We start from the raw sequence: 13,843 nt of genomic DNA, 5'->3' as shown, positions 1-13,843 counted from the left end.
ACAAAGCCATTTGGGGTTACTGCTTCCATGGAAGTGGGGTTTTCTGTGAGCTGGAGAAAAGGGGTAGCAGACTTAGCCGTTCTGCTGCCCTCTCCTCCTGCCTGAATCCTGGCTCCCCAACAGCCATTCTGCTTTGGTATTTGTAGTTGGGGGTGCAGGGGGGAGTGAGGGAGTAGTTTCCATTTAGCATAAAGTTGATACATTCAATCAAACCTGTCTTTAAGTCTTGCTATGTATGAGGATGTGAGAAGAAACAAAATTGCACTGGCTCCGCTATGTACAAAACTAAAACATGACATTTCATAAGAAATCAAAGTCAAGTAAAATTGGTTTTGCTGGTGCCCAACTATACAGAAACTCAAACCATGAAGGACAGCAGTTTGGGATGGGGGCGGAGAGGGGGAGAAGAGGATGAATGGGGAAGCTGAAGTCTCTCAATGACGCCAAAAAATTCTCAGGTTACTCTTTGCACAGGAAGTAGTATCACTGTCAAACCAAACAGCTTGTTATAGATCCATGCTAATGCAACGTGCAAAGGATTCTGAAAATTTAAAGCCAATGGGACGAGCGAAGCAACGAGATTAGTAGAAGCTGCACAAATGGGCGTGCACAGGACGCCTGCTCTGCATTTACTGCCTTATTTGTTCAGGTTTAAGTAGTAAACTTTTAACTCCTGTGGAAATTTTGCCAAAAGTTTCATACATATAAAATTACAAATCTTAAAACTAACACTGCACAGAGAGAACAAATGCTACTTTTTTTTTTTTAAATACAAGTATCTTCTACATTCTGTCATTTCAAACCCCTGAGTAATACTGTACCAAAGTACAGATTTGAAGAGAAACTGAGGATTCAGGCCTCGGACGTTAATCTTCACTGCATCACACCCCTGGTGTGAGTCTCATGTAACACATTCAGGCTAGCTGATGCTGAAAATCAATTTTTTTTTCTCCTAGCACAGATAGGTAAAAATGAAACAAAACACCCCTCAAAAAAACAACAAAACAAAACGACTCTGAGAGCCTCAAGCTCTTCATTGTCCAAAGTGTGTCACTTCAGTCACAGCTGGCAGGCCGTTTTCTAAGTAGTTTGCATAACTGTCTAGGGTGGAGTCACCCTAAAATCCCAGGTCCTGGTATTGGAGCTGAAGTGGCATTGATGCCCTTGGGGTATCCAGGTCAGGTGTGTGTGGGTCTTTGGAGGGCATCCTAAAGTCACAACAGTTGCACTTTGCTCCACAGTGATTGTACTTAAGAAAGAAAAAGAAATCCCACTTGATCATCTGCCTCCTCCCTCCCACACCTCAATTCTGGTCCTTCTCTCGCTCAGACATGGCGTCCAGTAAGAAAGTAGAGAGGCTTGTCCTCGCTGCTGTTGGCTGTTTGAAATTCGTCCCTAAGTCGGAACTGCCATTCGTCTTCTAGTTCTAAGCGGACAATTGTTTGCCGTAAAGAACTTCTATCTTGGCAGATGACACACAAGGTAGCACCTTCAAGGAAAGGTAGAAACTTGATGTTAGACAGCAGGTATTTGAATCAACAGGCCTCTTTTAAAGCACCTCACTTCCTCCCTGGAACTGCAGAACCATTAGCTCATGGCTTTAAGTATTTCTCTCCACTGACAAGATTACTTAGGCTGCTAACCATCGTGTGTTATTAAGGAAATTCAGTAACATTTGACCCGGTCATACTATGCATATTTACATTCTTATTTCCTGCTTCCTTGAAGCCATTTTGGGGTTACACATGATACTGAAGCAAAAGCATGACTGAACAGTATAAAGGCAGTGAAATGTAGCACGTAACAAATGTTTTGTTGTTAGTCCTTTCAGTCCTGTCTGAAACCCATTTGGGGTTTTCTTGGCAAAGATACTCAAGTGGCTTGCCATCTCCTCCTCCAGCTCATTTTACAGATGAGGAAACTGAGGCAAACTGGGGTTAAGTGACTGGCCCAGGGTCACACTGCTAATAAACATCTGAGACTAGATTTGAACTCGGGTCTTTCTGACTCCAGGTCCAGCGTTCTATTCACTGCACCACCTAGTTGCCCTGGCAAGCAATAAATGTTTATTCAACGCTTAACTGTATGCACTGAACACCTGGCACCTATGCTTTACTATATTACAATAACAGTATTAAAAAAGAATTACCGGTGGATTTCTGTATGGCAGTGTGCCAGTCTCATTTCTCTTAAATTTACTTAGCAGATTTAAGAATCCTAGGGAGTCAATATGACTTTTTTTTTTTCTAAAAGCAGTAGCATTCACTGAAGTTATGGCCATAACTGGCAACTTAAATTAATTGTTGCACTCACACCGTATGGAAAGACACTGTGCTAAGTACTGGGATCCGAAGAGAAATAAGCTTATCATATAGCAGGAGGATACGACAAGTACAAAAATTTACTATGATATAATGTAAAATATTGTAAGTGCCATATGAAGGGTACACAAAGTACAGGGAGGGTGCAAAGAAAAGAGCAAACCCCGCCCGCTGCTCCTTATTCTGTTCTGTTTACTTCCTGTGCCACCTGACATACCTGCTAAGTCACCAAAAGTTTTCTGAAGAGGGAACGCATAATATGCCCCAAGTTTCTCCCAGCTAAATATTCCCAAGGTTCTTTCAAGTGATTTGCATGTGGCACAAACTTGAGGTGAACCATCCTGGCTGCCCGCCTCTGGCCAATTTCTAGCTTTTCCATGTCTTCCTCAAATGTGGTGCCCAGAACAGAACACAACACTCACGTGGGCAGAGCACAGCAGGACCAGCATCTCCTTACTTTATGTCTCTAAGATTAAACTAATTCTCCTAGGTGCCTTACCATCCTGATGACTCATATAGAATTTGTAATCCATAAAAACCATCAGGCATTTTTCAGATAAACTGTGGTACAGATGTATCTTCTATCTTCAAGTTGTAAAGATGATTTTTTTTAACCTAAGTGTAAGATGATTTCTACTAAATTTAATCTTATTAGATTCATTCAAGCTTGTCAAAATCTTTTTTGAATCTTCCCTCTCATGTCCCAGATGTTGCTATCCCTTTTAGCTTTGTGTGACCTGTGAATCTGGTAACTGTGCCATTTATGTTTCTATCCAAGTCACTAATAAATGTCAGCTTGGAAGCCTGTCTCCAGAATCTGTATTTGGTCTTGGGCTGGTTACGCTTTATCTATTAATGACTTCTTTAGATCCAGCATTGAAACAGTCCCAAATCTACGTAAGTGTACTTGCTCTCATTTTTTCATGTTTTCCAGAAGAACTGTAAATGACTTTAGCAAGTATATTGTTAAAATCTAGGTAAACAACATCTACACTACTGCCTTTATCTAAATAACTTCATCAAAAGTTAGTCTGACATAACCTATTCTTGATGAAGCCATGTTGACTCTTTGTGATTATGCTTTCCTTTTTTAAATGTTCACTAACCATCCCTCTAATAATAACTCTAGAACTTTTCTAGGAACCAAAGTCAAGCTCACTGGCTTACTATTTGCAGGCTCCATTCCCTTCCCCCTTTTGGAAACTCAGGACATTTGCCCTTGTCTAAACTTGTAGTACCTCTCTAATTCTCCATGATCTTTCAAGGGTCAATAATAGTGATTCCTCATCACACCTGCCAGCCTTTTAGTGCCCTAAGTTGTGGTTCATCTGCATTAAGTCACTAGAACTCATTCAGGGCTACCAGATGCTCTCTTATTTATCTCCTTGCTATTTTAGGTATCATCTTCTCATTACTTATTTTATTACATCTTTCTAATTCCAAAGATAGTTTTTCTTGGCAGAGGAAAAAAAGCATACCAAAGATCTGACCCTTTTCTCTGTCATCCACCATTATAATTCTATACAATTGAAGTGGCCTTCCTCTTTCTTCTTTAATCTTCCCTCTCTTCCCCACTATAGCTAAACCTCACCTCATCAGTCTAAGGTCATCCTGGTCCTTATTATCCCCAGCACTAGACTTAGAGGGTCATGCTATGCTTGCTAGTTATCCTCCATCACGTGCCATTACTTTCAACAGCATTCACCAAAGGTTTTTGAATGGAGAGTAATGATTGTGGCTAGGTTTTAGAAAGATCAATCTGAGAGTGGTGCATGGACTGGAAGTCAGATCAGTCAGGTTATTTCAGTACTAAAACTAATGTAGGGGCCATACAGTGGGGAAGAAATTACATTATCTTTTGTCACAGTCCTTCCTTCTCCAGTTCAATAATAAACACATTATTTTTTATATCCCAGGGCCGTTAGGATAGAACAGTGGATAAAATGCAGGGCCTGGAGTCAGGAAGATATGAGTTCAAATCCAGCTTCAGACATTTACTAGGCTGTGTTACCCTGGGCAAGTCACTTCGCCCTGTTTGCCCGTTTCTTCATCTGTAAAATGAGCCACAGAAGGAAATGGCAAACCACTCTGGTATCTTTGCCAAGAAAATCCCAAATGGGGACATGGAGAGTCTAACATAACTGAACAACAAACAATTTACATTCTGGGTTTGGACAAAATGTTACTGACCAAGATCAATATTTCTTATAAGGAAGGCCTCGTCTTAAGAGGAAATACAGAGAAATGGAAAGAATGCTAAACTTCAAGTCAGAACAAATTTGGATTTGAATATTTTAGTTGTGTGGCCATGTGCAAGTTGCTTACCCTCACTGAGCCTTAGTTTTCTCATCTGTAAAATGGGAATAATGTCACTTGTAGCTGGTAACTCACAGAGTTGATATACTCAGATAAGATAAAGTATGTAAAACACTTCAGAAACTGTAAAGAAGGAATTAGTCTTTTTAAATTAGTCTGTGGGGAGAGAGGGACAAGGCAGGGGAGGAGATAATTTACAAAGTACTAAAGCAGACCTACCTTTGAGGAACTTAAATTTCTTAAGAAGGTCAGCACCTACGAAAGAGTCACAGAGGTACAAAAGAAGTCCGCTGAAAAATACCCCTTCACAGTTGACATTGATGGAGTGTGGTCTTGAGCTCACATAGCATATGGCCACCTGAAACACCAAAAGAAAGAGGAATATTTTACTTTCAAAAAATAACTAAGGTGTGTGTGTATACACACATGTATGTATGTATGTATGTATATATATGCCATTTGGGCTCAGATGGCATGGAGCAGTATTGCCTGCACTAAATTTCTAGAGTAGAGAAAATCAGGATTGGTTCTTCCCAAGAAAGACTCGAAGAGAGGAATTCACAGGGACACACGACATTTTCAGCTTCATGTAATACAAGGTGACCCAGACTTCTAGTGTGGTTGTAAGTTATTAAATAAATAGATTAAAACCACACTAAGACCTTTGGGATACCCTGTATAACCAGTGTGAGGGAAATAGAGGACTCAGGAGAGGAAAAAAACCTAAATCACTGTAAGCAAAGAGTTAAAATATTGTTTTCCTCTGTAACTTCCTTCCTCGTTCCTCCTCCCCAAAAAAGGCAATTTCTGAGAAATTGTAAAATGAAATGCCTCGTTACAATCTGAAAGCTATCAAATAAAATTTAAACATCACTCTGAGTAAAGGAAGGATGCTTCATATGGACAGAAAGAAGTGTGAACTAAAATGTTATGACTGCTCTACTCTCATGAGAATGGAATGTCAAACTCTTACAAACTCTAGAAAAGGGATTTCGGAGAATGCTGATGAACTCTGCAGAAGCACCAGAGGCAAAGAGGCACAGTGCAGGGCTCCTAGTGGATGCTTCCCCAGCTTGCAGACTGTCCTGCCTCTCTCTGGCAGCTAGGAATGAAACACTTAATGAACTGAAATCCAGTGTCCCGGGTTCTGGTCCTGGCCCTGCCACCAATTAGCTTTCAGTGTAAGTTTGACCAAGTTCTCTCTGGCTTTACCTTTTCAATAACATCTGTAAGATGAAAGGTTTGGATTAGACGTGATCTCTAAGCCTCCATCCAGCTTTACCATTCTATGATTCACACTCATAATGTAGATTGTTTCCCAAACCTCAAAACTACCAAATGCTAGATGAGAAAGCCATGGGGAGTGTCCACACAAGGCTCAGTCACCTCTACTACTTGAGGGACGCTGCTGAGACTAAGCAAAGCCTCAAGGTCCCCCCGGAAGGCCTGAGAGAGGCTGGAGAGTGGGACACAGGAAGAGAGAAGGCAGAAAGAAAACTAAAAAGGGAGAAAAGCAGAAAACAGAAAAGGAAATAGTGTAGGGGGTGGGTTAGTACCACAACAGCAGTCTCAGGTGCATCTTGGTAGCCTCCCAGAACCTTTGGCACAGGAGTAACATCCTAGAGAATTCTAAGATTCCAGTGATCTTCATGTCCACATCATTCCAGATAATAGGAACTTTGGGGAAGGATGCCTGGCCACCTCACAGTCATGAGGAAGGAAGGAACGGAGATAGGGAGGGAGGATGGAAGGAGAGCGTTTTTTACCTCTGGTCCAACGTTCAGGTAGCAATCGATGGCCAAGATGGGGCTCCTGTAATTATGGATGGCTTTTGGGAAGAGTTTGTATGTGGCATGCTGAAGGAACTTCTCAAGGAGAAACTGGGCTGGAGCTGCTAGGAGAGTATGCTCACTGTCTGGAGCGCAGACGTACTGAAGAGGCAAGATGGGTGCTACACTTTCAGGTAGCTGTAATCAGATGCAACAGGAATATTTAAAATACATCAGATGTCCCTTCAATGAAATGGATGGAATAGGTGAAGAAATACTCCTCTCGCGATCACCTACCCAGATACCAACTGTAGCACAGTCTTATTGTCCAGGGCAACTCTGTGCTCTTGGGTTTGGGGAAGAATGGGACTTAATGTGGGCTGAATGGTGAGGGGAGAAAGGTAACAAAAAGGCAGTTTTTTCGAAAAGTACTGCATTTGGTAGTAATCTACAAAGAGTGTATCAAGCAAGAATGTCCAACAAGGTCTATTAAGTAGAGACCAAGTACAGAGGGAGGTGTGCCCCTCTACCATGTGTGTTCACGTCTGATCCCACCACGGCAATGCTACCAGTAATGACTCACAGTGATAGAGTACTATGATGTTTACAAACTGTCCACCATAAGATAGGTAGTGGAAATATTATTGCCCCCATTTTACAGGTGAGACAATTAAGGCTCAGAGAGGTGACATCTCCATAATGTCACAAGTGTAATAGCAAAGAACTGACTGCAGATCTTGTGATTTGAAGAGCAGTAATCTTTTCATAACCCAAGCTGCCTTATATCTCAGTTGTGGGACCTCAGAGGTCACACTGCTCCTCAAACCAATTCTAAATCCATCTAACAGTATTATGATCCTCCAACCCACATCTCTCCATCTTATCCATCAGGATATCATGAGATGCCACCAAAGGCCTTGCTGAAATTCAGACTGCCATGTCTATGGAATTTTCTTAATTTATCAGAGTCACCTCTTTGTCAAAAGGACATGAATGAAATCAGACTGGCATGTTCCTGTTGAACATATACTGCTTCATAGCGGTCATCATTTTCCATTTTAAGTGTTCATAAATCATCCCTTTAATAATTCATTCTAGAATTTTGCCACAAATCAGGCAATTCACTTTTTTTGAAAATGGAAACATTTGCTGATCCCTAGTTGTGTGGTACCTTTAACTCTAATTCTCCATGATTTTTCAAAGATCACCAATAATGGTCCCTTAGTCACATCCCCATGTTCCTTCAATGCCCAAGGATGTAATGCATAGAGATCCAGTGATTTAAGATTACTGAAGGCAGAGAGATACTCCCTGACCATCTCCTCATTTACCTTTGTTTTCAATTACTTGTGAAACTATTTCTGTTCTACACCTTGCTCAGTCTGAAGACTGCTTTCCTTTTCAGTAAAGAACACAGAAATAAAATGGTAGTTGGATATCTCTGCCTTCTCTCTCTTTCATATTTTATCATATTTCTGTCCAGGAAGGAAAGGAATAGAATGTCACATTTAAATCTTCTACCACAGTCAGTCCAGCCCCATCATAGCAGTTTTCTGAAGCTCAAGGGGCCTGGACTAGGCACTGAGAAGAAAGCAGTGTCAGAAGGAAGGACTTTTGGTAGCAAATATTTTGTATCTCAGTAAAAATCTGCCATAGAATGATATTAATCTGTACTGGAAACTGGAAATACTGCTCAGTGTCTCCATAATAGTAATGAAATTTCCCCTTTTGTTGTTTCACTTGTTAAAAAACACAACCATTTAATATAAAAGATATTAACAGGCACACTGTTGTCTTTACTCCCAAGAAAAGAATTTGCTCTTTCCAACTTGAAAAACTTACACTGATTTTTGGTTTGACGTTGAAGTCCTTTTGTCCTCCAACCTGGATGTGTTTTTTCATGAGACTGAAGTTGTTAAATCGGCAAATAAGCAGACCACTGCTGTTGGTTCTCAAGTTAAAGTCAACATCTTCACAAAAGTACCTAAAAGTTAATTATAGCAATACAGATCTGGGCTTCAGTAACTTATTCTGCCTCCATAACCTCATTCAAGATTATTACAGAAAAAGAAAGGAACAAAAAAGGATTAGAGGACAGCCTAGAATGAGATGACCTCCCGATTACCCACATAAACCCAAACATGACGTGTAATAATGTCTATGGATTGTTAACTGCACTAGGCATCTGCTGGGTCTAAAGGAAATTTCTGCAGTGAGTGGAATGAAGAGATCTGTCTGGCATGCTGTTGTTATTCAGTCATTTCAGTTATGTCTGACTCTGTGACCCCATCTGGGGTTTTCTTGGCAGAGGTAATGGAGTGGTTTGCCATTTCCTTCTCCAACTCATTTTACAGATGAGGAAACTGAAGCAAACAAGGTGAAGTGACTTGACCAGGGTCACACAGCTAGGAAGTGTGTGAGGCTGGATTTGAACTAGGTAAAATGAGTTCTCCTGATGCCAGGCCTGGCACTCTATCCACTGTGCTACCTAGCTGCCCTACCTGCCGTGCTAATGGAAACTAATCAGGCAGCTCTTGATTTCTTTCCCTGCTATACTTCAATTCCTACCAATATCTGATTTTATAAGTCAGGATACCAACAATCTGGCAACCTCTTCCCTGCAACTCATTTTATGATAGGACCTTTTATGTGTATGTAGGTCAATTATCTAGGTGGAACTAAGCTTTGTATAAGCTCTTCTACTTCCCCCATACAGGGAGAGAGGGAGTGATGGAGAGGATGAGGAGAAAGAGAGAAGAGAAGGGGTGGAGAGAAAGAGAAAGAGAAAGAAAGAGAGAGAAAAGGAGGAGGAGGAGGAGGAAAGAGAGGGAAAGAGGAGAGGGGAGGAAAAGAGAGGAGAAAGAGAGAGAGAGAGAGAGAGCGCGCGCACAACCACACACCAGAGTGAGACAAGGCTTACGTGAAGTAAGAGTAAATACACTTCTTTGAGTATCACTGGTACTAAACAGCCTTGTTTAGAGAGATGTCATTCATTCAACAGTGTAGACAAGTTTAAATTGTGCCTATCTGTGATGCACAAAGATATACTTACAGGCCAGCAAGTCAACAACATAGTGAATATCACAGACCCAGGTGAGGCACTGAATCTGTTTGGTGCTCCTTACCTGTTGAGATCATATTGCACATTCTGCGTCAAGTCTATATTGAGCAGTACGAAGTCATGTACATGGCACCGAGAGAAGGGAGACTTGAGGCTTCTAGAACTCAGCTTGCTGTTCCACTTCTGTATCCCCAGGATGGCATAATGCACAATCTTTGGGGTGGCTTCAAGATGCTGCAGGACAGTCTTTAAGGACACATTCTTACTGGTAATTCCTGAATCCATGGGCTGGCTATTAGATTTAAAATGAGGCAAGTGTAAGAAGCGGCCCATGAGGTCATCCAACAATGAGTAAATTGACTTTTTTCAAAAACGGTATAAGCAGATGTTGCTAATATTTTAAACTGGTTTTCTCCCCCAAAACACAACTTGAGGTGAAAAGAACATTCCAGGGAACTGTTATTTACACAGCAAAAATATTATTAAAGGAAGGAGAGTCAAAATTTAAACTAGGATGCTTTCCTTCCTAATCTGCTCCTTTTGGAATCCCTGGTTGCCTTCAAAACTCAGCTCAAGTACAACCTTCTGTATGTATGTAGCCTTCCCCAACCCCTCTAGCTCCTAGTGGCCTCCCTCCCTCCCAAAACTCTTATATTGACTTTCTATATAGTCTGCAGATACTTATACTCTCTAAATGCATGCCCAGAATGAAATAGGCTGTACACATTTAGACCAAGCAGAAAAAAGCTGGCTTCTAAGTTAGAGAGAGCTGAGTTCAAGCCTCACTTCTAACTTATAATGGCCGTGGAACCTTTACCCTTCTAATGAGTGTCCTGAGTAATTCTCTAAGACTCCATGTTGCAAAGGAGGGGCAAGTCTGGTAGAGAGAGATTCCTCATCCTTTACCAATGAAACCACATGCCCATTCCTTATTCCTTTCTCTATCTATCTATCTATCCATCTATCTAGATATGGATATGTATGTATATATGTTAGTTGTTGTGCTTTCTTCTTGTATTATTTTTTTTGCTGGGCAATTGGGGTTAAGTGACTTGCCCAGTGTCACACAGCTAGTGTTATGTGTCTGAGGCTGGATTTGAACTCAAGTTCTTCTGACTCTAGGGCCAGTGCTCTATCCACTGCACCACCTAGCATCAAATGACATCACTCTGCCAGAGTCAAAGTACAGTGTGTCTCACTGTGGCCGATAGATGAGCTTGGAAGGCTCTACCACAGCTCAGGCACTATATGTATATGTATGCATCTGTGTGTGTGTGTACATGTGTGTGTATGCATACATATATATCTATATATACATATATAGATATTTTTTCCCTCCCTTGTCAGAATGTAAACTTCTTGAGGGCAGAGACCATTTCACCTCTTTGTATCTCCCAGGCTTAGCACAGTGCCTGGCACATAGTAGTCAATCAACCAATAATCAATAAGCATTTATGAAGCACCTACTATATGCCAGGCACTGTGCTAAGCACTGGTGATACAAAAAAGAGGCAAAAGACAGTGCCTCCCCACAAGGAACTCAGTATTTAATAAATTCTTGTTGGTTGATTGATAAAATCAATTTTTACTGAGACCTGAGACTGTAAGAGGTCTGGTTTGAGTTGTACCGAATGGACCTGCTGGAAGGAAGGAAGTGGCAGGGGAAGGCTAACAGGAAGCAAAGAATGTCCCGGGACAGTCCTCTGGGGAAATGGCAAGAGGTGCTGATAATCTACACCTCTCCCCTCAACATCCTACTGTAAGATCTAGCTAGAGATGACAACTGGAAAATGAAAAAGATGACAAGAAGGCGAAGGTGGGGAAAAGGGACAGATTTATCCCTTCAGAGGAGCAGGAGAATGGGAAAACACCTTGAGTTTCACAGTCTCTTCATCTGTGAAATGGAGAGGTTGAACTATATACAGCAGGGATTCTTAATCTGTATTCTGTCATTGCCCCTCCCCGCCACTTTGGCAGACTGGTAAAACCTATGGATGGATCCCTTCTCAGAATAATGTTTTTAAATGCATAAAATAAAATACATAGAATTAAAAAGGAAACCAATTTTATTAAAATACAATTGTTAAAATATTTCAAAAGCCCAAACAAGTTCATTGACCCTGGATTCAGAACCTCACTAGATGAGCTCAAAGTTGCCTTCCAATCCTATGACTACAGCACAGAATGGCCCAAAGATAAAATGGTGAATGGGGAAGGTAACTGATTGGACACATTCCCTCCCTGCCCTGCTCACCTGAAGGGGCAACTATTATATCCTTGACTTTGAATTTAGGGAAGTTGTCACAAGCATACAAAATAAACACCCTCAAGATTTTTTTCCCATTCTCTTTTCCTTTATGTTCCAGAAGTAGTTAGGTGGATCAATTAGCCTTAATAAGGAGCCTATGCTGGCAGCGTGGCAGAGCACGGTCCCTAAAAGTCTTAGTGCAGTTTTAAGCTTTAATAGCTGATTTGTATTAAATATTTTTGCATTCATTCTTTATATACTTATGTATATATAACCCCTGTCCCAAAGCCCATTGGTGTGGGACTTTCCTCTTACTGGTGGAGAAAAAGGCCCTGCCCTACATGAGGGATGCATCGGAACTGGGGTGACATGAGAGCTTTAGTTCTCAGCCAGTCCCCTTTTAAGGACTCTCCAAGTGACAGCCTTCTTTAAGCAATCCAGCTTTGAGAGAGAAGATGGAAGAGGCCAACCCCACTTCAAGCTGTTGAAGGAAAAGACTCTGGGAAGAAATCAGATGAATGTGAAGTCTCCATCATGTCCCTACTCCCAGTCTGCTACACTAGAGATTTGGGAGAGTTTTCCTCTTCAGTGAGATTCAGGATACTCTCCGAGTTAAGCCGAGTTGTCTGCTCCTTCATTCTGTATTGTCTGATTCTCCTATGGAGACCTTCTCTGATTTCTATTTTGTTAGACTTTGGATAAATGGGTTTCTTTGCTATTTGCTACATGTGTTCATTGTGGAATTGGTATGAACTTGGTACAAAGATTACATATGGTCCTCTCTCCCTTAAAATGTGTGCTTCTCTCCTCATTCTCTGTATTTCTGGGGATTACTCCACTCTTGGTGCGTCTAATTCTAACACCTAATCCAGTGCTCAGAATTCAGCAGGCACTTAATAAATGCTTGTTGGTTGTTCAATTTCCCAGTCTCACTGTACCTGGACGGTTCCTGGGCACTGTGAATGTTCCACAGGACACAGGAGTCATCCATGATCACTATGAAAGGCCAGACGCATTGGCGTTTGACTCCCAGTTCCTCCAGGCGGCTTCTCTCCAGTTCGAGGTTGTGGTAGGAGAGCTCCTTAATGAGGAACCTTGCAGCACCTGAAAAGCAACACAAATACTTTTGCACAGAGCAATTCTGGTCTGAATCTCCTCCACAGGATAAAACCCTCAAGCCCCAAACCTACCCCACTGATCTTTATTTGGAAACTTAGGAGTCAAGCAAGACTTCTGGGGGACTTCATGTCCCCTAACACAAGACATCCTGAATAGAAGGACTATTTTCACCACATGCCAATAGCTCAAAATAGCTGTGAACAAGGCTTTCAATAATCCCAGGAGCAACTCCAAGTGTTGACAAGATGATTGGATTCAATACTTTGATTAATATTTCCCCAGCTTAGGTTTCATTCATTCATGCATTCATTCATTTGTGTTTTCATGCATTCATTCATTTATTAAAAACTGTTAAGCATCTACAATGTGCAAGGAGACTTGAGGAAACCAGGGTCTTCTCTGAAAAGGGTCCAGGGCCCTGGAACCCTGATAATGTCAAGAGAGACTTGGGTTCAAATACCACCTTAGATACTTACTAGCTGTGTGACCAAGGTCAACTCACTTAGTCTCGAGCCTCAGTTTCCTCATCTGTAAAATGGGGAATAATAATGCCTGTAGTACCTAATTCAGTGGGTTTTGGGGAGGATTAAATGAGATAATAAATGTGCTTTATTAAACCTTAAAGTGCCATATAATTACCAGCTGTTGTTAGTATTCTTCTAGAAAACTCTTGCTTATCTTGAAGGCCAGAAGTCAAGCCTACCCTTCAAAGTGGGCCTCCCTAGACTACATTGTGTATTTCTTTTAACCTTAGGAGTTTTCAGGTTTATCCGATTTACTCTCATTTAAGTAACTGGATGCAACATATTCTCTTTTATTTGCACCCTGTGATGTAAAAGAGATAGCCTTGAGAAAGAAACCAAACAGTGCTAGAAGGGACCGCCTAATCTACCCCACTCATTTTCAGAGAGAAGAGAGAATACGTGAGAAATAAAAGGGAAAGAGAGAGAGAGAGAGAGAGAGAGAGAGGGAGAGGGAGAGAGAGAGAGAGAGAGAGAGAGAGAGAGAG

General features: G+C 41.4%; 1 protein-coding gene across 1 annotated transcript in view; it reads right to left on the bottom strand.

The window, feature by feature from the left end:
* Nucleotides 1-973: 973 nt before the first annotated feature.
* LOC114053759 (GREB1-like protein) overlaps nt 974-13,843 on the bottom strand; it is a 148,257-nt gene continuing 135,387 nt past the window's right edge. Inside the window, exons 28-33 of the mRNA XM_027876896.1 lie at nt 12,654-12,819; nt 9,532-9,759; nt 8,249-8,390; nt 6,404-6,604; nt 4,857-4,995; nt 974-1,489 (exon numbers count right to left, since the gene is read on the bottom strand). Of these exons, the coding sequence (XP_027732697.1) occupies nt 1,326-1,489; nt 4,857-4,995; nt 6,404-6,604; nt 8,249-8,390; nt 9,532-9,759; nt 12,654-12,819 (1,040 nt within the window). The 3' untranslated portion in view covers nt 974-1,325. The remainder of the gene's footprint in view (nt 1,490-4,856; nt 4,996-6,403; nt 6,605-8,248; nt 8,391-9,531; nt 9,760-12,653; nt 12,820-13,843) is intronic.

This window comes from Vombatus ursinus, unplaced genomic scaffold (assembly GCF_900497805.2).
Source record: "Vombatus ursinus unplaced genomic scaffold, bare-nosed wombat genome assembly UNPS02014812.1, whole genome shotgun sequence".
Lineage (NCBI taxonomy): Eukaryota > Metazoa > Chordata > Mammalia > Diprotodontia > Vombatidae > Vombatus > Vombatus ursinus.
Note: the sequence above shows the minus strand (reverse complement) of the source record. Positions and strands in the feature narration are given on the sequence as shown.